The sequence below is a fragment of the Gossypium hirsutum genome, chromosome A03, assembly GCF_007990345.1.
Source record: "Gossypium hirsutum isolate 1008001.06 chromosome A03, Gossypium_hirsutum_v2.1, whole genome shotgun sequence".
In the NCBI taxonomy this organism is placed as follows: Eukaryota; Viridiplantae; Streptophyta; class Magnoliopsida; order Malvales; family Malvaceae; genus Gossypium; species Gossypium hirsutum.
Genome location: NC_053426.1, coordinates 101,714,955 through 101,742,530, shown reverse-complemented (window position 1 = coordinate 101,742,530; position 27,576 = coordinate 101,714,955). Strand labels below are relative to the sequence as shown.

General features: G+C 34.0%; 3 protein-coding genes, 1 non-coding gene and 1 pseudogene across 7 annotated transcripts; 4 read left to right on the top strand and 1 right to left on the bottom strand.

Moving 5' to 3' along the window:
• Positions 1–999: 999 nt before the first annotated feature.
• Positions 1,000–1,106, top strand: LOC121226817 (small nucleolar RNA R71). The gene has a single exon (XR_005924511.1). It is a non-coding gene; the product is annotated as a small nucleolar RNA R71 (small nucleolar RNA).
• Positions 1,107–5,158: 4,052 nt separating this feature from the next.
• Positions 5,159–6,765, top strand: LOC107886932 (wall-associated receptor kinase-like 10). Its single transcript, XM_016811036.2, has 2 exons — positions 5,159–6,402; positions 6,516–6,765. Exons 1-2 carry the CDS (start codon positions 5,544–5,546, stop codon positions 6,566–6,568), a joined length of 912 nt encoding a protein of 303 aa, XP_016666525.1. The 5' UTR covers positions 5,159–5,543; the 3' UTR covers positions 6,569–6,765.
• A 446-nt stretch (positions 6,766–7,211) lies between these two features.
• Positions 7,212–11,930, bottom strand: LOC107886931 (hydroxyproline O-galactosyltransferase GALT4-like; annotated as a pseudogene).
• Positions 11,931–14,092: 2,162 nt separating this feature from the next.
• LOC107909591 (exocyst complex component EXO84A) lies at positions 14,093–19,738 on the top strand. 3 transcript variants are annotated; one of them, XM_041100082.1, is made up of 8 exons: positions 14,093–14,389; positions 14,648–14,745; positions 15,202–16,249; positions 16,582–17,097; positions 17,731–17,919; positions 18,026–18,162; positions 18,243–18,400; positions 18,512–18,774. In XM_041100082.1, the coding sequence occupies exons 1-8, from the start codon at positions 14,261–14,263 to the stop codon at positions 18,517–18,519; spliced, it is 2,283 nt and encodes a 760-aa protein (XP_040956016.1). In that variant the 5' UTR covers positions 14,093–14,260; the 3' UTR covers positions 18,520–18,774. The 3 variants fall into 3 exon arrangements, with proteins under 3 accessions (XP_040956016.1, XP_016692669.2, XP_016692667.2); XM_016837180.2 differs by lacking the exon at positions 18,512–18,774 and adding an exon at positions 19,370–19,738 and having other exon boundaries at positions 14,094–14,389; positions 18,246–18,400; XM_016837178.2 differs by lacking the exon at positions 18,512–18,774 and adding an exon at positions 19,370–19,738 and having other exon boundaries at positions 14,094–14,389.
• Positions 19,739–23,081: 3,343 nt separating this feature from the next.
• LOC107909593 (probable leucine-rich repeat receptor-like protein kinase At1g35710) lies at positions 23,082–25,676 on the top strand. Of its 2 annotated transcripts, XM_016837185.2 has the most exons (2): positions 23,082–23,832; positions 23,898–25,676. In XM_016837185.2, the coding sequence occupies exons 1-2, from the start codon at positions 23,824–23,826 to the stop codon at positions 25,542–25,544; spliced, it is 1,656 nt and encodes a 551-aa protein (XP_016692674.2). In that variant the 5' UTR covers positions 23,082–23,823; the 3' UTR covers positions 25,545–25,676. The 2 variants fall into 2 exon arrangements, with proteins under 2 accessions (XP_016692674.2, XP_016692673.2); XM_016837184.2 differs by having other exon boundaries at positions 23,083–25,676.
• Positions 25,677–27,576: the final 1,900 nt, after the last annotated feature.

The window sequence follows — 27,576 nt, the reverse complement described above, 5'->3', positions numbered from 1 at the left end:
AAATTTAACGGAATTGGGCATCTGCGAAAGAGCTTCAATAAACGGTAAGTTAATATGTAATTTTTTCAGAAGTTTAAGAAATTTACCAAATTGGTCGTTCATGTGGTCTCTCTTTGTCGCGTTAGAATATGGCACTCGAGGTTTATATTCTTTACCAACTGGTTCTTGCTCATTCTGGCCTCAACCTTACCATTACTTACCACACTTTCTTGCCTCAGTTCTGATTCAAATTCAACTAACCCTTCTTTATCTCGAATAGTAATTGCATGAAGATGCTCTCTTGGGTTAGTTTCGGTATTGGTAGGCAAACTACCTTGTGGTCTTTCTGAGATTAGCTTAGCAAGTTAACCTATTTGGTTTTCGAGCTCTTGAATTGACACTTGCTGACTTTTAAGTGCTGCTTCAGTGTTTTGAAAGCAGGTTTCTAACACTGAGATAAACTTCGTTGACATCTCCTCAAGGTTCGCCTTCTTCTCTTGTTGGTAAGGTTATTATTGGAAGCATGGAGGGGGTTGTGCTCTTTGATTTCCTTTACCACCCCAAGAGAAATTGGGATGGTTCCTCTAACTTGCATTATAGTAATTACTATAAGGGTTATTTTGAGGCCTAGAATTATTACCCATATAATTGATTTGTTCGTTCTCTGTGCTAGGAGAAAAGGGTAAACATTCTGGATTGTTCATTCCACCTCTATTTGTATCGCATTACATTATTGGATGTACCTGCGTAGAAACATAAAAATTATTAATTTTCTTATTTAATCGTTCTACCTGATTCGATAACATGGTGACCGAATCTAGATTGAAAATATTGGTTACTCTATTCGGCTTCATCCTCATGACTTGCCACTGATAATTATTCAGTGACATCTCTTTTATAAACTCATAAGCTACTTCGGGTGTTTTATTATTCAATGTACCATCAGCTGCTTCGTCGATTAACTATCTAGTTGAGGGAATCAAATCGTTATAGAAGGTTTGAACCTGTAGCCATAAAAGTAACCCATGATGAGGGAACCTTCTCAATAAATCATTATACCTTTTTCATGCATCATATAAGGTTTCTAAGTCGATTTGAACAAAGGAAGAGATATCATTCCTCAACTTGGTCATCTTAGCCGGTGGGATGTACTTTAGTAGGAATTTCTCGGTCATTTGATCCCATGTAGTGATAGAACCTCGTGGTAAAGAATTCAACCACTGTTTAGCTTTGTTCCTCAATGAAAAAGGGAATAACTGTAGGCGAATGGCGTCAGAAACACCATTTATCTTGAAAGTATCACAAACTTCCAGAAAAGTAGCCAAATGAGTATTTGGATCTTCGTCTTGCAAACCATTGAACTGAACAAATTGTTGTACCATCTGAATAGTGTTTGGCTTTAGTTTGAAATTATTTGCAACAATGGTAGGTCTCACAATACTCGACTCAGCCCCAGTTAGAGTGTGTTTGGCATAATCGTACATAGTACGAGGAACAGGATCTAGATTTGTAGCAACTGCAAGAGGTAGCTGATTATTCTGATTATCACCCATCTCCTCAGTAATGATAATAATGTCCTCTTGTTCATTTATTATACTCTGTCGACTCTGCCTTGTTTCTCTACGATTTTCTCTACGATTTCTGCGAGCTGTACTTTTCATCTCACTGTCAAATAATAATGGTCCGATGGGTTTCTTCTAGTCATAAACTAAAGGGACTTGCTAGAAGCAAGTAAAAGAAAAATTAGAAAACAAAAATTAAACTAAAAACAAAAATAAAATGCAATAAAAATAAATGGCCAAATTATTAAAAATCAAGTGTTCCTAATATATTAATCCCCGGTAACGACGCCAAAAACTTGATAGTCACTAAACTATAAATACGACTAAGTCAAGCGCACCTATCGAACAATGGTATAGTTATGGTGAGTAGAGACTATTGTATCCACGAGGACTAAAAGTACTAGTAATTACTTTTTTCCTATTATTTAGCCGACAAATTGGAGTGGTTGTTTTTAATCTAAAATTACTAAACTAATTAACTAAGAAGCAACAGAGAATGAAATAGGAAAATAATTGAAGATAACCAATAAGATAGACAATACCCAGGAAAGAATCCACCTAGACTTCACCTATTATTATGAATCTGAATTAAACTATTTATTCACTTATGTCTTGATCCGTAGAAATCCCTAAATTATGTTAATATCTCTTTCGAGAGTAAGAACAACTGACTCTAGGTTGATTAATTGAAATCTCTTTCTAATTAAAACCCCTATTGTCGCATTAACTTGATCTATGGATTCCCCTATTAAATTTTACTCTAATCCGATAGATTTATGTCGTCCTATTTCTAGGATTACATGCAACTCCACTCAATTATGCTAGATCTACTCTTAAACATGGACTTTTGCTCCACTGAAATAAGCACATTAAACTTGAATTAATATCTCAGAAATATTAAAACAAGTAATAAGCATAAATAATTGAGAACAAGAATCAACTATTTATCGCGTAAATCAGAAATCAAATAATAAGATTCATCATAGGTTTCATCTTCCCTAGGTATCTAGGGAATTTAGTTCATAATCCTAAATGAAAACATCTCAATATTAGAATAACCACAAGACATAAAGAAACTCAATAAAACTTCGAAAGAAATTAAATAGAGATCTTCGATCTTGAGGGAGATCCACTTCCGAGTTAATTCCAGTGGCGTTCCTCGAGTGCTTTCTTCGATTTTCTCTGAGTGCCCCTTTAGGTCTTCTTCTAATTGGTATTTATAGACTTTAGAATGCTCAGAAAGCCTAAAAATTAGGTTTTTTCGCGTATTTGGGAAGCAAGGTACGATATCGACACGGGCTGGTACATGGGCGTGTGGCCAGCCCATGTGGAAATGCCCAAGACGTATAGATCTTGGAAACAGCTCTATTTTTCCGATTTTGTCTCGTTTTTCTCTCCTTTCGCTCCCAAATGCTCTCCTAAGTATAGAAACATGAATTTAAAGGATTAAGAGCATCGAATCCACTAATTTACATAATTAATCATCCAAAAACACATTAAGAATGAGATTAAATTATGTTACTTTTACAGCTTATTACCAGATTTTCTCTGGAGTAGATTCAAAGTCTTTTGAAGATAACTAAAATTTGATGGTTCATCCAAAAATTGCACCATCAATGAATGTTGCCAAGCCTTCTCACCATCTTCAAAAACCTCATATGGAGGTTCAACAGTAACCACACCATTTGAAACTTGTGGAACGAATTGGAGCACTGATCAGCACTAAACATCTTCTGGTCTATGGAGAGTTGCAATGCCCCCTTTGTCATCAAAACTTCTTTTGTCACTGTCATTGCAAATCCAAAGAATGAAAACAGTAAAAGATTCTAAATCAAATCAATAACAAAATTAAAAACAATTAAGAATACTGAAAAGAATCCACCAAAAACAAAAGAGAAACACAATAAATCTTTCAAACTCTGATAGACATGCTATTAGGCACCAAGAGAATTTCTGAACGAGCAAAAAAAGTTTGCAATGAGCGTGGATAGAACATGCGACATTCAAATCTTCAATCTAACTTTCTTTTTTACAAGAATGACATATCATTTATTAATCAATTTTTCGATGTTAGAACTCTTAATTTCGAGCTCAATACCAAATCCTTTACAACTTAGAAATACATATAACTCCACCAATGAAAAGTAAAATGATCAAGAACCGATAAGAGTGAGCTCTAATATAGGCAAGTATTTCCCCGTACTTGATTGCTAAACATATAAACATTGATTGAAGATTAATTAATGATAATTTTATGAGAAGTAACTTTTACGTTGAATACATAATTTTGCTTAAAATAACTTATTAATTGCAGGTCCTTTTTTTCTTTTTAATATCACTTTTAAGTAATATGTCTCTAGGAACTGATCAACACTTAACATTAAAGTCTGTCACTATTTCATCAGCAGCAACACACATGCATTGCTAAATACAAAGTAAGAATATATTGATGCTAATTAATAAGATTGAAACCAGTCGGATCTGCCCTACACCACCACACAACACCCATTAATGCTGTTGTTAAAGCAAAAGATTGTCTCCACTCTCTACTTTTAAACTATTAATATATCTCTCTTTTTCTGCTAACATACTAATGCAGATGCCTTATAGTTGTATTTTGGTTTCAGTGGACCAAACTTTGATGATCAATCTTAACTATTTCTGGTAGGTCCCATGTGATGGAATATGGCGATTCCAAATCTCAATTAAAGAGTGGAAAAGAAAGATTCCCTTCTTCATCTATGTTAACAAGCTTCGACTTTTTAGTGGTTTCTAGGATTTGATTATACGTATATGATTCTGCTTCTGTTATTTTTATGAGAAAGACAATTTAAGTGCTGAAAATCATGCAGCAACTTTATTAACCGTGTTCAATGGCTACCCTTCTTTTCTGGGTGGAGGGTTAGGTAGAAGCAATACAATCAAAGGTGCCCTTGCAGATTTATTAATCGTTTGTCTCAAATTTATACATCATGGCATCAACAAGACATCCCTAAGGCAAAAGAGCTTTCGATAACTAGCCATATATTTCAACACTAAATACAAATGCTTGTCTTTATCGATTTAGCTGTCTTTGTTATGGAAAAGATGCCCGTAATGAAATGGAATATATATAAAAAAATTTACTCTTAATATTCTTCTTGTTAAGTGTAGTGTAGTGTTGATTAAGCCTAAACCTTTTCTAGACAGTGTTGTAAGAGAGATTCTGTACTTGATTTATTTATTTGTTTATGTTTCATGTATATGAAATTTCTGTCATCTTTCCTATGAATATGGATCAATGCATCAAACTACATATATATATAAAAGAAAATTAAACTGGAATGAGTAACATCGTATTGTGCACATTAAATGCCCAGAGTAAACAAAGTCTAGGGTCAACGTATCCCCCCCGCAATAAAATGCCAGATCAACCTCTTGACAACCAGGGTCCTTAGTTACCCATGTACACCAACACATACAAACACACTCAATTTCCTTGTTTTTAATCAACTGATAATATGGAAATATGTTACCATACGTTAATTAATCTTTTAATCAACTTCTTTACTTTCTCTTTTTTTTTTCAAAAGAAAAAAATTTCTTGAATCGACAAATAGAAGTTTTAAAAGTGCATAGAAAACCTAGTCATCATTACACAGCAACGGGAGCAATACTTGAGAATAACAAGGCATCTACAGGGAAAAGTGAATGATCCTAAAAGCTAGCCAGCCTCACACCGAAAGTCATAAAAAGAATCCCTTAAAACATAAAGTACAAGATGCTTCCTTCTACCCATCCATCCATCCATTCATAGAAACTTTGGTCGAATTCATAAATTTTATGTTAAAGTTGTCGGGATAAAAGATGATCAAATTATAAATTTTCGAGAAAAAAACCGCTCTTTAAAACCACCTTCTCATTCATTTCGTGGATGCATGCTCATTACAATATATACCAATCCCACTCCAACATAAAGCATCTCTAGTTTCCCTCTCCAATTCTCTAAGCTTAGCCGAAACAATGAAGCTAAAACATCACTCGTCCATCACTCTCCTCCCCTTGCTCTCTTTGATCTTTCTTCCCTCCTTGGTCTCATCTCAGGCCTGCCAGAGAACCTGTGGCAATCTCCCCATCAAGTTCCCCTTTGGAACCGGCCCTGGCTGCGGTGATCCGCGCTTTCAACAGTATGTAACTTGCGACCAACAAAAACTCACCTTGACAACACACACCGGAAACTATCCCATAACCAACATAGACTACAGCAACCAAGTCATATACATCTCGGATCCTTCGATGTCGACTTGCGGTTGCTCTCAACCGAGCAAAGGCTTCGGCCTAGATTGGGACGCACCCTTTTCTTTCACGGACGACAACGTATTCACTCTCCTTGACTGCTCCACCACTTCGTCACCCATTTTCAGATCCAACAGCTATAATGTTGATAACAGTAGTGCTGTTCCTCTATGTGACAAACAAGGTGCTCCCATTTGTAGTTACTTGTACTCTTGCAGGGCAATTAGCATGCTCAATCTCCCAATATCCACATGTTGCATATACACACCGGTAGATCTCGGCCCCTCGTTCGAATTCAATTTACCGAAGCTGCAATGCTCTTCGTATTCCGCGTTCTATAGCTTCAGTGGCCAAGAATCAAACCCTGATAACTGGAAGTACGGAATATCGCTTAAATATAAGTTCAACGTTTATAATGACTACCCGAACGCATGCGCGGATTGTGAGAAAAGCAGCGGTGCCTGTGGATACACCGGAAGCTACAATTCATTTATTTGCAACTGTCCTAATGGCATAAACACCACCTCTACTTGTTTCTTTGTATCATCGTTTAATAATGGGCTGAGGCTACTCCCATCGCAGACGGGTATTTATTCCATAACTTACATCTTTACTTTGCTTTCAGTGTTTAATATCGATACTAGAACTAAAAGCCGAGCACATGACATCTTTGGTTTTGTGATCTTTAAATGGTTGCAGGAACTTTGTTGGTCTATCCACTGGCATGGATACTGGCTATGGTCCTGCTATAGGCACCAATCAAAGAAGGGCAAGATTCCAACTTCCAAAATGAGTTAAATTTAGTGCTGCAAGTTTTACGTTGCTTTTGTTAACTTTCGCAATGTGAGATACCAAAAACTCAACTTGTCAAAATTGGGAAAAATTGCTTTTATTACATGTTATTATTTGCTTTCAACACATAAAAGGAAGAAGGATTTGCTTTTCTTAACCAGTGCCTTAAATATTATTATTTAGTTGCTTTTTTACATTAAAGGCATGGTTTTTAGTGAACTCAAGAAATGTGCAAAATGACAGTTACCTTTCTTATTGTACACAAAGGGGATTACCTTGGTGATGAAGTAAGTTGCATTTGATATGTAGAGCAGGGGAGTCCATATGTAAAAAGTGATTAAAATTCCAAGTTGAAGGAAGGTGTAGCTAAAAGACAAGAAAAAATAAAGGGGGTAAATGGAATAAGATCCCTCGTTATCCACTGGAACAGAATCGCTTTCACTGTAAAGGCTGTTTCTTTATTTTTGATAGTAATGGCTTCCATGGCGAACCCTAGAAAAAAGTGAGTGATAAAAGGATGCCTCCGCTTTTATTCTCTCCTTCATTTATATACACTTAATACCAACCCACAAATTGAAGAGTTTGGATGAAAAACCCAAGAAAAAAATGAATATGCAAAATTTATATAGCACCAATTATGAAAAGACCATAAGTCTAAGCCCATACAATGAATTTTAAGCCTAGAAGAGACCTAAGCTGAACAAGGAGGGGAGCCACCACGTATCACTAGGTCATGCAGAAAACAATACTTAATCCTTAAAAAACTCTAGTTAATTACAAACAACCTGAAAACAAAGAACTGTAAATTGATGTGTTGTTTCCAATGTCAATGTCCATGATCCTTCCCATAGATCTCGATATTAACCCTAACGAAAAGTCCTTCCAAGTTGTGAACGTCCATTGGCTCGAGATAGAGGTCAGCGCTTTGGTTTGAATGTGGTCAAATTCAGTAATTTAATGAAAGCAGACGTCTACATGTCATCCCATGAACTAGTGGGATTGGATTTGGGTTATCTTCCTTAAATTACACGCGTCATCTCAATTACAAAGTTGGTGTGCTTCGCATATAAGATTCCTTTACCCTCTTTGGAAGGTCAGACAAAATGGCCAAACTTATTAATTGTTTTCTTTTTAAAGGGGGGGGGGGGTAAGCAATTCTCCCCGTATATATACAGAGATTTTTACCATGACCGCAAAATTTATGTCTCTGTTTTCCTTTCTCAAACTTACCCACATTGTAAGTGAAAATTGTCTATTGATTTTCTTCTGTTTAATGGGTCATCTCATGTTGCAGCACTGGGGCCTTCCTTGTTTTCGTAATTTATCCCACATGCATAACATTTGTCTAGGAGATTGGTAATGCGCAGTGTAATAATCCTCGATGCATCCGAACTGGCAAAACTTCAAGCTGTGTTGGTACTCCACTGCTTTTGAACTATTGAATTTTTCCACCCACATTCCCATGCTCACATCTTCCATCTTGAATAGCTGCAACGTGTAGCTCAATGGTTTTACTAAACTAAAATTGAATCCGATGTTTGTTCGTTAACGACCATGCACACACATATACAAAGAGCAAGGACTGAGAATTAAAATAAATAGGTGACTTACTCGCAACTTGTGATTCTCAAACTCATCCACAATAAATTGCGCAATATCAGATGAAACTATGTACCCCGGACCATTAGCATAGGGAGGATATTCTTCCTCTGGCCATTCCTGAAAATCACAAAGTAGAAATTATGTTATTAACAGACTGATATGAACAAATGATGTTGACCTGCACGTAAGGAAAAAAATGCAGTAATAGTTATTGTCAAGGTGATAATTAAAGAGATAATCACTAGAGTCAGTTGGCACAAGGAAGAGATAAGAATCCCAAAATTCTGCAGAGCTAAAGAACAGCCGATGTTAAGAACTGATGATTTTAATCATGCAAGGAAACTATATTTGTGGATCGTTCTCCACTCAGAAGAACGGGTAGGTAGTCACAGTGAATTACAGAAAGGTAAGGCACGTTTCGTACTATATACAACTAAACTCAACTTAAAACCAGTTTACATTTTTTTTTTTACAAGGCAAACCAGTTTAGATTGATCATAAGAAAACATTTTCAGTTCTGCATGCCACCAACTCAGAGCAAGTTCAAAACTATCAATAATATATTGGCACAATGTTTATCTATTTTGTCACTTCGGCCCTATTTTTTTCATCACTTTGGCCCTCAACTTCCAAATTTTAGTTAAATTGTATTTTTTTTTCCAGAGAAGCTGACGGAACTATTAAAATTTTAATGACAATGATGTGGCAGCTCACATAGCAGTCTACCTGCACTTCGATGTTGGCTTGGATATATTTTTTAAAAAAATTGTTAAATTTTAAAATAATTTTTATTATTTTTTAAAAATTTCATGAAGTAATGAGGACTGCCACATGAGCTGTCACATCAGTGTTGCTAAAAAATTTTAACAGTTCAATAAGCTTTTCTACCCGAAAAATGCAACTTGACTAAAATTTGAAGGTTGAGGACCAAAGTAATCAAACGGGTAAACGTTAGTTGTGCCTAAAATATTTACTAATTACAATATTCATACTCATGTTCCATGTAGCATCAGTCAAAAATGAGAAATAAATTTCTCATCTAAAAGGGGAATTAATTTATAACAGAAAGGAGAATAGGTATAACGAAGCATATCAAAATGCAAATAATGGTTAAGATGCAGTGATAAATATAGGAAAGCAAATGTAAAGGAATAAGTTATTCATATCAAATTCCACTGAACTTTAGGTGTTGAACAGGGAAAGTAAAGAAGGTGGGGATGACAAGTAAATAAAGCCTCAAGATTTGCGTTCAAGAGGAAGTACACACCTCATACGTTACTGCCCATTTACCGTTTCGCAGGGGTTTGTGGTAGTAATTCATATTTCCTATATACAGGCTTCTATCTCCAAGCTTCTTTGCTTCCTTAATCACAGGGTCTACCCGGACAAATGTATCATCATCACACTTCATAATGTATTTTGCAGCCACCGTATGGATCTGTGAACAATAAGATACAATATAAAGGGTAGATCTTTTAACAACTAAAGAACAATATTGAATTTTACGTGTACATCTATGACAAAATTTCAGCAAGGGAAAAAGTAGGCAATGTCAGATCATCCGATCATTCACTCACCCCATATTCACAGATGGCAACTGTCTTAAGTACAACCAGGTCATAGTTATCCATGTAAGGAACTATAACAATATCACCAAAATACTCTGCTTCCTTCTTTAGTTCCACATTTACATCCTTTCTTCCATTCTAAAAAGAAACGTCGGTAAATATATCAGGCAAATGGATTTTCCAAAGAAAAGAACTTGTGCCTGTTTTGTCTGTCCTTACCAGCGCTACGAAAAAACGAGCAACTACTTTTGAAGACTTTATTAACTTATGTTGCACCCAGGACTTCCTCACAGCCATCCTCTCTGCAAAATGATTGCCAGCAGAAAGGATGCCAATAAAAAGCTCTACGTTCCCTTCAGGAAGTGGTGGCGCCTTCCATTTACTCAACCTCTCAAGATGCTTTTGTGGAGCAAAACTTGGATGTGAAGTGGGCAAAGCAGCAGCAAATACAGAGTGAACATCAAGATCACCCTTTAGAGATAACCCAGTAGCATCCTCAAGCACAAATCCCTGTAAATGTCATCAGAAATTTGAAGACTTTATGTTATTCAATGAATTGATGAGCCAATAACAAGAGGATTACTTACAGTTCGATACGGAAATGAGGTAACATGGCGCCCATCAACATTGACATGGTAACCCTCCAATCCAGCACTCAGTGTGAGAACAAATAACCTTCCCTCTGCAAAAGGGTACGGCCAATCAAGTGCCACCTTATTCTTTCTTCCTATCAATCTTTTCAACCACCATGTAGCCTTTGATTCTTCAGAGCCATTGTCATAATCTCGAATCCATTTCTCACATTTAACTTGTCCATCAACTACCCCCAAAAAAGATGTAACAATCAGCAAATATATAGAATGGGTAATATAAGTAACTTGTAAACTACACCCTCCCTAGCAAGATCATAAAAGCAACACCACAACCAACTTCAATACAACTAACCACCGACATTTACTAGCAAATTCATAGACTTTTTCCAACCTACATTCTCCATTTACTTGGTCAGCATGCAAAAAATTGGACTGAAAATAATAAATGAAAATCATTAAAAAGAATTTGACCTGTTTCCTCATCAGCTCTTGACTTCCACCCTTCGCACCTCAACGCTGTTCCCCACTGCATTCGGTAGCAAGTATTCTGCTCGATCACGGGCTTCCCGCTCCAATCTCCTTTCAATCTTGGATTGAAATGAAGAATCCGCGGCGGATCCTCGCCTTCAACCGTCTTCAACCCTTGCAGCTCCATCATAAACTGCGTTACCATCACTGACTCATCCCCTTCTTTCAAGATTACAATTTTCGGGTCATACTCTGCATGCGCCCAATGCGGCATCCCAACCACCGTAATGTGGGACCCTAATGTTAACCCACAGGGTATGACCAAGACCCGACTCCGGTTCACGAACTCCGACCCGGACAAGGAAATTGATTCCGAGCACGATCCGGTTCAATTTTGCTTTTGATTTTGCAGTTCGGGTTCTGAATCGGACTTGTTTTGAGGCGATTGCAGGTCGTCCCAGAGTTTCTTGCCGACAACGAAGGCGTGTCGTGCGGTTTTGTGCAGCACCGAGAACTCGTCTTTAGAAGCGTTGCTGTCGAAAGAGCTTTCGTTGAAAAGAAGACCCGATACTTCCTTGTACTCCCACATTCTATGCGGCGGCGTCCTGCTTCCGGCTAGACGGACAAGTTTCGGGTCATCGGTCGGGCGAGCAGGCGCCGATTTGTCGGTGAAGTCCTCTTCGCTCTCTAGAAACAAAGGTCTCGGCAATGCGTCGGTGTAAAAGCCCGCCGAAGCGGTTTTGAAAACCAGCGGGATTTCGAAGCTCATGAAGAGAAGGTAAAGACACAAAACCCCCATCAAGAACTGAACCAGCCTAAGTCGACTCAGCGACACTAACGAGTCAAATTTTGCTAGCTTCATCCTTTACTTGAAAAACTCAAAAGCGTTGGCCTGGGTTTATGGAAATAGGTAAAGAGCTCAAACCCTCGATTTGATTTGCAGGGAAAGGAGAGAACAGAAGGTTTGGCTTGTTTTAGTTAAGCTGAAAGCATTCAGAGAATGCATAAGCAGCTCTTCAAAAACAGAATGAAAGAGAAAGACTGAGAGAGCTTCATAGAATGGAAAAAGGAAAGAGCTTTTAATTCAAGTCATTTTATTTTAAATTCCACTCTTTTTTCGAGACAAAACCTTCAAATTTTACGCCCAAAAAGTAAGCAAAATTATTATTATATTATTTTAAATGTCCTTTTCCCTTTTCTAACTTTACTTCTTGTTAGTTACCAAGTACAAACTAGCTACATTTTAAAAAAAAAATTTATGAGTATGTAATGATAGTAACTATTATCATCGCACTCACTAGTTAGTTGGTTGAGTCTTGATTCGTAATTTATGAGTTCACATATAAATAGTACTTGCACATGGATGAATTCTAGATGATGACACGTACTAATATATTATTCTATGGAGTCTTGACTCATATTTTATATGAGTTTACACATGTATAATGTATGTATGAAAAGTTGTCATATCTATAATTTTTTTATTAAATTTATTTGTAAAATACTCATGTGATAAAATAAATTTAATAATTTGAAAAAGCACATTTTAAATTAAATAAAATATTAAAATAAAAGTGATTATTTAATAAATGTGGAGGTTACATTTGGGGAATTTGGTTCTTTAAAACATGAGTTGTATAAAAGAGTTAAAACCCATAAAACTAAATGTAAATGTGAATGTGAAGTAGTATATTTTATTAATAAATTATAAATTGATGAAAATGGAAAGAAAGAGGGAGCTTTTGGCACTTGTGTTCGGTAGGTGGAGTTTATAATCGTTGGAAATGTCTTTTTGTCCTTTTTTTTCTTTATTTCTTTTTTGAAATTTAAATTTTCATCCAACAACCACTAATAAAATATTAATTATTACTGTTGAAAAGGAGAAAGGGGAGTTGGAAGTGCGTGGTTAGCATCTTAGTGGAATAAAGACAGAAAGGAAAGATTTGTGACTGAAAATGACGGCCAAAACCTTGCCGTTTCTCTCTTAACACCTCATTAATTTCTTATCCATTTTCTACTCAAACATCACTGAATTTGAATCATTTTTTTTAATAATTAAAATATTAATGGATTAAATACTCAATTGGTCCTTGTAATATTGTGTTAGAAGTAATTTAATCTTGATACTACTAAAAAGCGAGGAAAAAAAGAAAGATAATTGTTCACTGATTATTGAACGGGAGCTATTTATATTTGTAAAAGTTATAATATAGTGGAAACAAAAAAAAAGATAAATGCAGTTGTTACAAATCCATCCTTGATTGTTTTTTATTAAGCTTTTGAATTTTTTATATTTTTATGAATATTATATTTCTTTTAAAAAAATTAAACAACTATGCATTTAATTTAAATATAACAATGAGAGATGGATTTAATTGACCGAAAACTTTTAAGTTAATCAAAGTTGTCAAAATTCATTTTATTGATGTAATTCAATTTAAAATTTTTGTAATTTGATTCAATTTAAATTAAAAGAATTTAAACAAATTAAATTAAAACTTTATAGAAAACGTGACTAAATTTCAAGGTGCAATGCATAAATTTTAGAGTATATATATTTAAAAACCTGTTTTAAAGCAAAATAAGAAAAAAAATGGATATTTAATAATTTTAAATTTTGTAGAGTCAATAACTCAATTTACTATTTATATTATTTTTTTATAAAGTAATTTTTTCTTAAAAATTTTTTGGAGTGAATTGGCTCACGAGCTCCGCCACTAAATATATGTGATTGCTAAATGTAATATTTATTTTCAATGCGTATGTTTTGTTACTTTTGTAGTTATAATAATTAAAAATTATAATATTGTTAACATGCAAAGTTTATTCAATGCTAAATTTTTTAGCATAATTTTAAATTTTATTATCTTCTTTTTCCTCTATATTATAATGATAATATATATTTATATTTATATTTATATTTAAGTTCTTAATTGAGTTTGTGTCATAAGTTAATCATACATCAATTAAATTTAATTAACATAATTGAAAAGTTATCATATGATCAAAAGTTAGAAAGTTAAATTTTTTTTAAGAATTTAAATTTAAATGTATAAAAAAATGTGATTTTAATTAAAATGGTAAAATTAATTAATAAAAAATAAAAGATCAACGGAAGAATTTTAAGTTAAGCTCGAGCCGAAATAAATAAATAAATAATATGGTCAGCTATCAAAATAGTGATAAAAAAAAAGTAAAAGAAATAACGGCTAAAATAAATCTGAAACTAACAAAGCGAGTTCTACGTTGTAATCCAATAAGAGCAAAACATGCCCGACTCTGCTTCCCGATTTAAGCTCTTTGTTCCTCTAAGACTCTTCCCTTTTTTTTTATTTTAATTTGATTTTATATCTTATGATCGCTTAATGGTGATTTTGGGCTTCCGCTGGTAACATTTGGGTTCAGATTATACGAAACAAAAATGAGCATAGGTGATGTATCGGAGCTTGAGAGTAACCTCACTCTCAGCGATCGCTTGAAGCAATTCAAATCATCGCAGTTCAACCCCGAGGCTTATCTCCAATCCAAATGCAACAACATGACCGAGAAGGTCTCTTCCTTTGTTTTCCATTCTCTTTAGCCCTTTACCGCTTCCTATCATTCATCAACGCACATCATATATATGTCAATTGTCAAATCATCTTATACATAGATAACAACGACTATATATGTCAGTCACAATGATTTGTGCGATCAAATGGGGAAAAATGATTTGGTCTGTTATATAACAAGACGGTATTAATTCCTTTCATAATATTGGTAATGGTGGAGACATTGAATTTGGTAGATTGTTTTTTTTTTGTCGCAGGAGATAAAGCATGCTTGCTCAAACTTGTTAGAATTACGGAAGGCGTCTGCAGAGGAAATGCGTAAAAGTGTTTACGCTAATTACACTGCCTTTATACGGTAATTCCTTGATCTTTTCCTTTCATTCTATATATTAAGGTTTTTGTTATTCTCTCTCTAAGTATCCTTAAGTATGAGCGTCGGATATCTATATGTGTATAACATTTAATATTTTATGTTTAAAGGGGAATAAAATAATCAAAGCAGCTTTTAAAATGCTTATTGTGTTTCGGGTTTCTCAGTTGTCAACATGTTATTGTATAATTTCAGCCCTTCCATTTCATTGTGACCGTCTAAGGTTACTGGGAAGTTGTCTAAGCTTTAATGAATTTTGAATGATTGAAAAAGAAGCAACATAATGATATTTCCCGGTGATCAGTAGTTGGGCGATAGTAGATAGATTAGAGGAGGCCCATATGTTGGCTGTTTGTAGGAAAATGAATAGCAGAAGCTTAGAACTATTCAGGATGCAACTTGACTTTGCATCTCAAGTCATAGCATTGTTTGCGTTTGAAGTACATCCAAGGAGATTACAATTCTAGAGGGGGAGCTGCTTTCAATGAGGAATCATCTTTCTACTCAGGCAGCTTTAGTTCATGGTTTAGCTGAAGTTACCATCCTTGATTCCTTGACAACTGGTGCTTACGAATTGGAAGAGGAGAAAGTATCTGGTGTTAAAAGTACAAAGCTTAATAAAACTGAGAAGTGGTTTATCAAATTTGAGGAAAACCTTGAAGTTCTATTGGCGGAAAAGAGAGTTGATGAAGCTATGGCTGCATTGGATGAAGGGGAACAAGTAGCACAAGAAGATAAGACTAAACAGAGCTTAAGTCCAGATGCACTCCTAAGATTGAAGAATGCCCTCACTTCGCTGAGACAAAAACTAGTTGATCAGCTTGCAGAGACAACTTGCCAGCCTTTCACACGAGGGGCTGAGCTCCGTTCAGCTGTTTCATCCATTAAAAATCTTGGGGATGGTCCTCGTGCTCATACATTGCTACTCAACTCTCACCAGCAGAGGCTGCAGCGGGGTCTGCAAGTTCTTCGTCCTTCAACCAATTCTTACGGAGGAGCAACTACTTCATCTCTTTCGCAGCTTGTATTTTCAACCATTGCACAAGCAGCTAGTGATTCCTTAGCAGTTTTTGGTGAGGAGCCTGCTTATTCGTCTGAACTTGTAACTTGGGCTGTCAAGCAAACTGAGGCATTTGCACTTCTCTTAAAGAGACATGTTCTTGCTTCAGCAGCAGCTGCTGGGGGTCTAAGAGTTGCCACAGAATGTGTTCAGATATGCCTCGGCCATTGTGCTTTGTTGGAATCTCGTGGATTGGCCCTTTCCCCTATCTTAATGAGGCATTTTAGGCCGTGTGTCGAATTAGCATTCAGTGCCACCTTAAAAAGAATTGAACATAGCACTGCTGCATTAGCTGCTGCAGATGATTGGGAGCTTTCTTATGCACCAGCTGATGCACGTTCTATCTCTTCTACTTCATCTCTTAGCAGCGCAAGTATGTCACAGGCAAAGCTTTCAAGCAGTTCTCAGAAATTGAATTCAATGGTTAAGGTAATTATTTTACTCCTCCTCAATTGATCCTAACAGTATTTTTGGGTTCATTCCATCTTTCTTTTACTTTTATTGTCTTTTTAAAGTTATTTGCTTCTTTCTCAAAATCGCCATAGCTTGTCTAAGACCTGTCGGATATGGCAAAATTTTATTTTGGCTTGTCTTAGGACACCTGGTTTTACCAGTCCCATGTTGAAGTGAAGAATGTTAAATTTGATTAATGTCGTGATAAAACAGAAGTAAAATACTAAAATGTCCTTTTAATTCTTGTTTTGCAAGTTTCAGAATCTTTAGTGTTCCTAATCCTAATTGTGCATTATCTCTGGTTGTAGGCATTTATGGAGGATGTTGGCCCCCTTGAGGACCTTCAATTGGATGGTCCAGCTTTAGAAGGTGTTTTACAAATATTCAATTCCTATGTTAATCTGTTGATAAGTGCTTTGCCTAATTCAATGGAAAATGAAGAACATTTAGATGGTTCTGGGAGTAAAATTCTTAATATGGCGGAGAGTGAATCCCAACAGTTGGCTTTACTGGCCAATGCATCATTGCTAGCTGATGAATTGCTTCCACGGGCTGCATTGAAGCTTTTGCCATTGAGCCAGGCTAACAGAGTGGATGCCACCCCTAAAGGCACTTCAGATAGACAAAGCCGTGTTCCAGAACAAAGGGAATGGAAGAGGAAACTACAACGTTCTGTTGAACGCTTGCGAGATAGCTTTTGTAGACAACATGCCCTTGATCTTATCTTTACAATCGATGGGGACATCCGTCTCAATGCAGAGATATACTTAAGTATGGATGGCCAAACTGAGGAACCAGAGTGGTTTCCATCCCCCATTTTCCAGGTAATATATTTGCAAATTTATTGTGAGATTTATATATGTATCTTTTGTTTTCCTTATTCCTGACATAAGCATGCAACCTGAAAAGAAGATATGCCATCTGATACATTCAAGCCTGATGAATGGAGCTCGAACGGTGCTCTGTAGTATATAAACATAATTGTGCTGTCCACTACACTTTTTTTATATATGCATTTTGTTCTTTGATATACAGCCGTTCTCATGTATAACAGAATTATGGATATGACAACATAACCATAAGATATTCTTCTCTTATTGCTACATCTATGTTGAACCAAGTATGCTAACTTTATAATTCAATGTTAATTTCCTTGCTTTTCATTAAATAGACACATGGAAACCATGTTTATGGACTAATTAAAAGCCACCATTTTATGTATATGTATTAGTCATAAAACCACCTATATTTTGGGTTTGATTGTTAATAGGTTCTGTTCATGTTCTTGTCTTAACGTTCTGTATGTGTAGAAAGGCAAACTATAATCTTAAAAGGAGCATAACATAAATCTGTATCATTTTCTGTGTAAAGCAACATAAATGCTAGTCTTTAATCATCACAAAAATGAAATGTTTGATCTTCTCTCTCACTAGTATAGTGGTTTTATGTTGTTCCAGGAACTGTTTGAAAAACTGACAATGATGGCAACAATTGCAACTGATATGTTTGTGGGAAGGGAAAGGTTTGCCACACTTCTATTAATGAGACAAACTGAGACAGTGATCCTTTGGCTTTCTGATGACCAGAGCTTTTGGGAAGAGATCGAGCAGGGTCCGACTCCTTTAGGTCCTCTCGGTCTTCAACAGGTATACTCATAATCACACACAACAGGGAAAAAGCAAATTCATGTACAATGCACTGTGCTAGTAATTAACATCATCATGTTATATCTTCCTTTTCATTTCAATGCAGCTGTATCTGGATATGGAATTTGTTATAATTTTCGCTTCTGAAGGCCGGTATCTGTCTCGAAATCTGCAACAAGTTATCAAAAACATAATAGAGAGAGCAATTGATGCAGTGGCCGCAACTGGAATAGATCCATACAGGTACCTGACACACGATCCATATCATCATAGGAACATTTTTGTTTTGACCTCAAGCTGATGAAGCCTTTTTCGTGTTTTAGCAGCGTGTTGCCGGAGGATGACTGGTTTGCCGAAGTTGCTCAAATAGCAATCAAGATGTTAACGGGTAAAGGCAACTTTAGTAGTATGGATGGAGATGTACTAAGCCCTACAGCAGCGGCATCTGCAGCGCCAATCGTATCTCAAGGAAGTAACCAAGGTCTGTAGGCGTTCCTTTCAGTTATGCATGTCACAGTCACAGTCACAAAGCAAACATGCTATCATTGATCATTTATCCCTCATGCATGCGCTGGCGTTGAATAAAATACAGGTTTCTAGATCATGGTATCAACTTTCAACAGCATATATACTATGTAGGAATGCAGAGCTTTCCATAGATTGTTTAACAGGCCAAATGAGCTTATTCTCCAACACATTTTCCAGTTTTAGTGTTGGGTACTTCCAAATGTTTACTTAAAATAGATGTGATAAATTTTAAAACTACAAACTCTTTGGTTTTACAATAATATAAAATAGTTTCATGTCTATGACTATAAATACATATGTAGTTTTGAAATTATATCAAAATAAAAAAAAATATTTTTACTGCTTTTATAGATTCAGATATTGAATTGATTATTTAAAATAAAAATTCAAAGCGATATAAATTTGAATATTCATTTTTCCAATCATTTAAATTTTAGTTTGAATAGAAGGTATATTATTTATTAGATGATTGTTTGATGCAGAGATGGTAAAAATAATATGAACTTCACGAATTTTTTAAATCGAGTTTAAGGCAATTTAGGAGGATCTAATTCTAAAATGGATTAACATCAGATTATGTTTAAAGAAACCTGTCTATCTCAACATAATTATCAAAATATCCTTATATATAATATTAGATTCAGGTTTTTTATTTTAGCTCTTCCTATAAGTAGACTCTTTATTTTTCATAAAAAAAAATTCTACCCGCTCATTTTTTTCAAATTATATTTTTGCTTTGCTGGCAGTTTTGTTGGTTTTTGGGCAGGTTCTTGACCGTGATTTCTTCAACATTTTTTTTTTAATTTTAATTCAGACTATTTTATGGTTTTATTTTGTCCACATTTTTTTTAAGCTCTGATATGTCCAATTTATTATTTTTAAAGCAGATGTGATTTTATTTTAAATTTTAATTATTTTGCAGAGTCCATATGAAATTTGTCAATATAAGGGTGTTGGCAAATCTATTAGAAGCTATTTTTGAAATGCTTTGAGATGATGAGAAGGAAGATAAACTAACCGAGACTTGGCCTTTTGTGCTTTACTGGTATGATGAATCTTTTGACAGTTTTTGACATTTTTTTTTTGTTGATTGGTATTCATCATCCTGTTAATTTGATGACAATGAGGTTAGGATGCAAATTTCAACCATTTAACTAATTTAATGCATTTTTATTTGTCTTTGAATAATTCCAATGTTGCAATTATTGATTTTTTTTAGAATATCTTATAAACATAATATTTATGTAATGATTTATTTATTATTTATACTATATTCATAATAATATTTAAAGGCTCTGTGAACCCATAAATTCCCTTTTTTTTTCTTTTATATCATTTCATTTCCTGAAGTCTTCTATAAGCCATGGGATGTTTTTGAATTATCTAAAGAATCATTTAGGCCTAAGTCCCCAAAAAAATCATCTCACTTTGGGGGATGACAGCTGAGAGGAAAATGTTGAATTTCATCATGCATCCACAAACCTAGCTTGCAATTCTTGGGGTTCTTTTTTAAATTATGGAAAATATGACACCATTTATTCTTATCCATCAGTTTTTGGATGTTCTCTTTTTTACAAATTTATAGTAAAGCTTCATGAGTTCTATAAGTTAAAAAAGTGTCATGGTTTATATTGGGTTAGATGGAGTGATTGAAATTGATATTTAATTTAAGAATGAATCAAATTGAATGAATATCATATTGAGATTGAAGTGGTGTTTCGTTGAATTGCGATATTTAATATCTTAATAATTAATATTTTAAAGAAATTAAAAATAAGTAAATTAAGTATATAAAGGTGTTTTTAAAATTAAAAAATTTCAAGCTTAATTTATTAAATAATAAAAGTTATTGAAACATCATCTGTAAATAGCATAGTCCAGGAAATCCAAGTATGAGTGTGGAGAAGACAATCCAACGTTCTCCTTTCACTCGTCCCAATCTGTATAGTCTCCTTGCTTTCTTGCTCTGTTCCATTCTCTCACTCCGTAACATTATCACCTTTGACGATCAACATGGAACAATAACAAAATTATAAAAAATATATATCCCATCCAATGGGTGACGCGTAAGCAGCCAAATCCAATGCGTGATGGATATGAACTCCCCAATCCCCATCCCCATCCCTCTCTTGTTTATATTCTATGTAATTTTCTTACACCCAAAGGAGCATGCATCGTATTCACAATTGTATATCTTATATAAGGGTGTTTCATTTTTATACATATCTACTTATTTGTAAGCTTTAACTTAGAGTCAACACTAATTCTACTGAAAAAAATCAAAAGATTTTTTTTTTTAAATAATAATAAATTAACGATGTTTCATCATCTCCACCTTACAAATCTTTACTTATCATTATGGTCAATGTTATAGAATCTACTCAAATATCTCTCTTTGTCATCCCGCGTTACATTCTATTTCATTTGTATGCAATCACTTTCTTTCTCTCCATCAACTATTATATTTTTAGTTTATATAAATTTTGATGTATTAATAATCTCTTAATCATATAATTTTTTTAAGATTTAATCAACTCTAAAACATTTTCTTTTTTATGTTAATGCATAAAGTAGGCAGATGAGAGTTGTATTAAAGAAAATTTAATTGTGATTGCATATCAAATATTATTATTGTTATATGATATAATATAAGGCTAAGCCTGTTTGAACTTGGTGTAAAATAGTCGAATCTTCTAATTAGTAAAATAAAAAAGGTGGAAATGAGTGAAGTATCGACATTATTTTCCAACGCTTCAATATTTTTTTTAATAAGTTGAAATAACCCTTCAATATTTAAATCTCATAAAAACTGCTTAATTGCTTTACAACAGCTTTAAAGTCTTTACCCATTGGCTTAAGATCCTTCTTGAAATTCCAATCTCGAAAACAACAACTGCGGACGGCGGGCTTTCATGCGAGTGCATCAACAAGTAAAGGAACCTTTGAATTTGATGCCTCCCCCATGGAAGTTTTTCTTATACTTTATTATTACAATATTTGTAAGCCTGGACCACCCGTTATCTTAACAACATGCCCAAAACCTGCATGCTTCCAATGGAGAATAATGTCACTAGGAGGGAAGGGGAGGTGTCTTGTATTTAAATTACACATCTTTTCAATTTTAGTAAAATTACAGAATGATATTGTGATTATTGTAATTAACCCGGAAGTCAGCTTGTGATATCTGAGTCCAAGGAAGTCTGAGTTCGTAACAAATATAAGCTTGAAAATTCGAGTTTGAAAAAGTCTAAATCCGAGATACATCTGACTCAAAACTCAAAAAAACCCAATTTTATACCAGTCATAATAGACATTAATAATTAATATAATGTTATGATATTAATTAAAATATAAATAAATGATAATTCTTATTTTTTTTAAATGTATTCATAAGCATTACATATTTATATTAATTTTTCATTAATAGGAAAAATAATTAATAACATTTTTATGTTAATTTATAAAGGGAAATATTTTTAAAATATTTTAAATACTATAATTATATATGTAAGATATATATATAAAATTAATCATTATTAAAATCTATAAAATTTAACTTAATATAATCATATATTATATAACTATTATTGAAACCGAAACCAATTACCTAACCTGACCTTAAACCAATATACCAATTAAATTAGTACATTACTAATACATAAAATCATATTACAATATATAACTAGTACTTAAAATATTAATACATATATAAATATTATTATAATAAAAGATATAATATTACATAATATTATAATTTTTAATCATCGGTGCATATATGTAAGCCGTTAATATACTATATACTATATGATATGATATAGCATTAAATAATATAGTAAGAGGGCTAGCTTTCAAATGTACAAAAAAATATAGGAACTTAGACTATATTTCAACCATTATAATAACAAACAATAATATATGATAATAATTAATATATTATGTGTTACTCTACTATTATAATATGTAATATAGTGTTATATAATGAAATAATATATTTTATAATTATTAATATAATAACTATTATTATATTATAGATTATAGTAAAAGATATTGCATCAATAGTTATGTGTGATTTAGTATATTAACATACGTGTTTATAATTATAACTAACATACATAAAATATTATTAAAAATTTAATATTATATTTTTATAACGGTAATTTAAATTTGTGTTGTCATTGTATAAAAATAAAATGTATTATTACATTCAAAATTAAAATATTTATAACTTATAAAATTTAAAATTATTTAGATCCATCATAATCTGTCCAATTATATCTAAACCTGAATCTTAAAAAATCCAAATCCGAAAAAACTTTAATTCGAGTCCGTTTGCGGGCTCTAATTGTAATCATGGTAATTATATTCATTTCCCATCATTATATAATCAAAAAATAAAATTCTGTCATAATGTTAATAAAGGCAGAAGCAATGCGTTCATTCTTGGCAGCCAATAAAAGCTCGTAAGGAGCAACGAGAAAAAATAAAAAAAAGTCAAACAAACGCCATCCAACTTCCCGTTGGCAGTAGCTGGCGGAGGCGGGAGGTGGAGGTTGGCGCGAGGGCCTACCACATAAAAGAATAGCTATTCTTTTTATTTGGTCGTAAGAAAAGGGGTATTGGCATCAATTACGGTGAATATGAGGAAAGAGAAAAAATGTCAGGGTTAGGAAAAAGAATCATTTGAGCATGTGATGAGGATGAGGTTTTGCATCAAGTAGTTGGTGAACTGGATGTCAGTAGATCTAATCCTGGGCGGAATAAGTAGATATTCTAGTTTGCAGCACCCTCAACCACAGTTCAGACTTAACAAATATCTTTTTGATAGGGTTTTCGTAAAAACCAATTGAGAATTATATTTCTTGTCGTTTTATTAAGAAATCTTTCGCCTAAATTGGCTCCCTTTATAAAAAGGAGATCATAATCTACACACCTGCTTTTTTAGCATAACCAAACTGTCCGGAAAAGACCAAGGACAAAAGAAAAAGGCAAAATCAATGTCTCTTAATTTGAGGGTTCATCAGCTGAGCCAAATTACTGCCCCCATTCTCTTCTTTAACTCGCACCCAATTTCACTGTCCTGCTTTTCCTATTCAATCACACTGATAATAGCGGGAAAGTTAGCCATATTGTAGCTTAAGTCTTAAGAGAATCAGCTGTCCATGACAAAAATGGGTTGTCAAATGTTATGGCTTCTTCTAGCATTGACTCTGATGATGGCGACAGTCTCCACAGGAGGAAGCATTGTTGAAGAATGTGACCCTGGTGACCTCAAAGGTCTCGCCAGTTTCAGGGGCGGAATCCATATGGACACTTCAGGTCGGCTAGCGAAGTGGGTCGGTCGTCGCTGTTGCAGATGGCAAGGTGTTTCCTGCAACAATGAAACTGGTAGGGTCACTGAAGTTCATCTACCTGGATTCATTTCCACCGCTGATTTCGTCTTTCAGTCTCAGATGGAAGGCTGGTTTTCCCCATCAATCACACTCCTCACCTCGCTTGAAGTTCTCGACCTTGGAGGACTTGCAGGCCTTTCTGGAAGAATTCCCACATCCATTGGTCGTCTTAAGAACCTTAGAAAGCTTTATCTTTATGGAAACAAGCTGAGAGGGTCCGTGCCAGAAAGCATTGGTAAGCTTTTAAAACTTGAGGAACTTCACATGCATGAGAATAGATTATCTGGGTTTCTTCCTCCTAACCTTGGTTGTCTTAAAAATCTCAATGCTTTGCTTCTTCATTCAAATAGATTCACTGGTAGTATTCCTGCTTCATTCTCCAACTTGACAAATCTCATGCATTTAGACCTTCATGACAATTCCCTCACTGGTCATATACCACAGAATATTGGAGACTTGCAGCTTTTGAAAGAGCTTGATCTTTCAGATAATCTTTTGAATGGGGAAATTCCAGCTTCAGTAAACAATCTAACATCCATTTCAGTCATGTATTTAGATGCTAATCATCTAGAAGGAGAGATACCATTTCCATCAAATTATGGTCAGATGCCTCTTCTTGGATTTCTAAGGCTGCAAAACAACCAACTAGGCGGGAAAATACCACCCAATTTGGGATATCTGGTCTCCCTCCAAAGGGTTTCACTTGAAAACAACAGGCTTGAAGGAGCAATTCCTTCTAGTTTAGGTAATCTAGAAGCTTTGACAGAGTTGTATCTCAGCGGCAACAAGCTATCTGGAGTTATACCAAAGTCATTTGGTCAACTCTCACATCTCATACTCTTGACTCTTTCTCATAACTCAATTCAAGGTCCATTGCCTAATGAAATGTCTGCTCTCCAAAATTTGCAAACACTGGATCTTTCATTCAATAGTTTAAACTCCATTCCAAGGTGGGTAGCAGAATTGCCATCTCTTTCCCGAATCTATTTCGCAGGATGTGGAATCAAAGGACAAATACCAGACATGCTGAAATCAACTCCAAGTCCAATACAGGAACTGGACTTATCAGCCAATGATCTCACTGGTGGGATACCAGCATGGATGGGAAGCCTCACTCAACTCTACTCCTTGAATCTTTCAAGGAACCATCTCAGTTCAAGTATTCCAGCTTCAGTTGCAGATTTCCAGGAATTGGGAGTGCTGGATCTTCACTCAAATAACATAACAGGCTCAATGGAACATGTTTTCAAGATAGGAACCAGTTTCCCTGGTGGTTCACTCACATATATTGACCTATCTGATAACAGCTTCACAAGTGGAATCCAACAAATTAGTGTAGGAACACTGGAGAGAGTTGTGTATCTTAATTTATCACATAACTTACAAGAGGGTAAATTGCCAACATCAATGGAGAAATTGAAGGCATTGCAGAGTTTGGATTTGAGCTATAACAAATTTGGTTTCGGCTTGGTAGAGGCGTTGGCAAATCTAAGCCATTTGGAGACACTGAAGCTGCAGAGAAACCAATTTACTGGTAGAATACCTGCTGAGTTTTTGAACCTAAAAAACCTCAAGGACTTGGATTTATCAGACAATCTTTTAGTGGGGGAAATCCCTGCTGGCAAACCTCTTAGTGACTTTCCCCAGAGTTGTTTCACTGGCAACACAGGTTTATGTGGGAAACCCCTTTCTCCCTGCAAATCTTGAATTACTTGGAATTTTTTCCCCCCCAAAATTGCTGTATTATTTATCAACATTTACTATCTTGGCATGCTTCTCATCTGTAAATACTGATGCTACAGTCAATGGATTTCATTTCACATTGTGTTTCAGCATGAAGATAAAAAAAGCAAAGTTATGAACATCAATGCATGAATATGATTACCCACAATAATCATTTCTAAAGCCCTGTTGCCATCTGTCTCCATGCCTTTGGGCCTAAACCAGGAATAAGAGCAGAGGGCTCTGGACTTAATGGTAATTCATATCAATGCTGCTACGTTACTTAAGATCTAATACCATTTAAAGACACTTTCCCCCATTCTATTTCAATTAAATTTTATTTTTATGTTATTAATTAACATCAATGTCGAATCGGGTTTATTATATTAATCTTAAACCAGGTCCTCTGATTGAAGCCCACATTATTGCCCTGATTACCTGTATTATGAAAATTTCTACTCGGGGTTTTTTTTTTTTTTTTTTTTTTGGAAATACATGTCGAGGTTGGAACTCGAGCTCAATAGTTTACCCCAAAATTTTGTTGTTCTAAAAATATATACATATCTTGAGTCCAGTCTAAGTTTTTCCTTTATTTTTTAGTTTTGAATGGGCTGCAATGCAGGCCCCCTGCAGAGCTGGATGCTGGAATATATATATATTTAATTAATTTCTTAAATTAAATTTCAATCACAAACCCTGTTTGTATGAATCAATTCATGAGATTTGGCCTTTCATAGGTGTTCCATCTTATAATTTATTTTATACATTTATTAAATCATAAATTCTTTCTAGTTTACAACAAAAAATACTTTTGAAATAAAAATATTATTTCCAAGAATAATATTTTTATTAAAAACAGAATCACAAAATTTTAATTTTTGTTCAAAAATACTAATAAAAAATAATATTAAACTGGCACTTAAACATGCTTAAACCTATAATATCTAAATTGCTGCCATAAAAACAATGTCAATATTTACTAAAAAAATTGGTGTGAATTAAGCTAGCAGTAAGTTTACTTCATTCAACAAGTTTTTGTTTTTTCTTAAAAAAAAAAATTAAAAGTCAAAATATATATCCAAGGCTGGATCCGAACTAAAGCTCACGAGATAGAAGCATGAATATTGGCCTCGCGGGACACATGTTTTTTTAGACCCTTAACCTAAGTTTGTCTGGGTTGGGTTACAACTGTTTATGGGCTAAATTATTAGTTCAAATTTAAGGGCACGTTCAAAATTTAGGGAAGTTTAGGTAAAATTATTAAATTTTAAAATAAACGTAGACAAAAGAATTAGGATTATTTAAAATATAGATCAGGCTCAAACTTTTAAATGTTCAAGTCTCAGTTTAATCTTATCCTTTTTAAGTTTATAATGTTTTATATTATGTTATTTTTATATATGATACAATTTATAACACATTAAAAAATAAAAATAAAACCTATACTAAATATATAATACTATTTTAATGTAAACATTGCAATAATATTAAGATGACAATATAAAAAAATTCAATAAATAGAAAAAAATATTAAAATAAAATAATAAAAATATTTTTAAAAAAATAATATAAACATACCTAAAATGAGCTTGGGTTAGTCTTTTGTAAATATAGATAAACTTAGGTAAAATTTTAAGTCCATATTTCGTGCTAAGCTAGGGCAAGCATAAAGTATATTAATATCATGCTTAGCTCGGCCCAACCTATGAACACCTCTAGTTGTAAATTGCTTTTATTGTAGGTGTATAATATATCTAATACTATTTTGAATTTGAATTAATTTAAATCCATATCAATTGGAGTACGGATAATATTTTGTATATAATATTTAGTATTACCCATAATAGTTAAATAGAAGATAAAATGTGTTTGAGTGTACTCAAATTCACGTCGTGATGCCAATTAAAATTAAACTCAATCTATAAATAAATACAAACTTAAATAAATTCACATAATTTTAATAATTATTTTAAATGTAAAATGATGCAGGGGAATAACGGATATTTTACTCAAGTAT

Bases quoted from the DNA above. Each gene is read 5' to 3' on its own strand.
- LOC107886932 (XM_016811036.2), top strand. From the start codon at position 5,544: ATGAAGCTAAAACATCACTCGTCCATCACTCTCCTCCCCTTGCTCTCT. The intron at 6,403-6,515 runs GTATTTATTCCA...AAATGGTTGCAG, and splicing joins GCTACTCCCATCGCAGACGG to GAACTTTGTTGGTCTATCCA.
- LOC107909593 (XM_016837184.2), top strand. From the start codon at position 23,607: ATGACAAAAATGGGTTGTCAAATGTTATGGCTTCTTCTAGCATTGACT.
- LOC107909591 (XM_016837178.2), top strand. From the start codon at position 14,261: ATGAGCATAGGTGATGTATCGGAGCTTGAGAGTAACCTCACTCTCAGC. The intron at 16,250-16,581 runs GTAATTATTTTA...CTCTGGTTGTAG, and splicing joins AATTGAATTCAATGGTTAAG to GCATTTATGGAGGATGTTGG. The intron at 17,920-18,025 runs GTATACTCATAA...ATTTCAATGCAG, and splicing joins GTCCTCTCGGTCTTCAACAG to CTGTATCTGGATATGGAATT.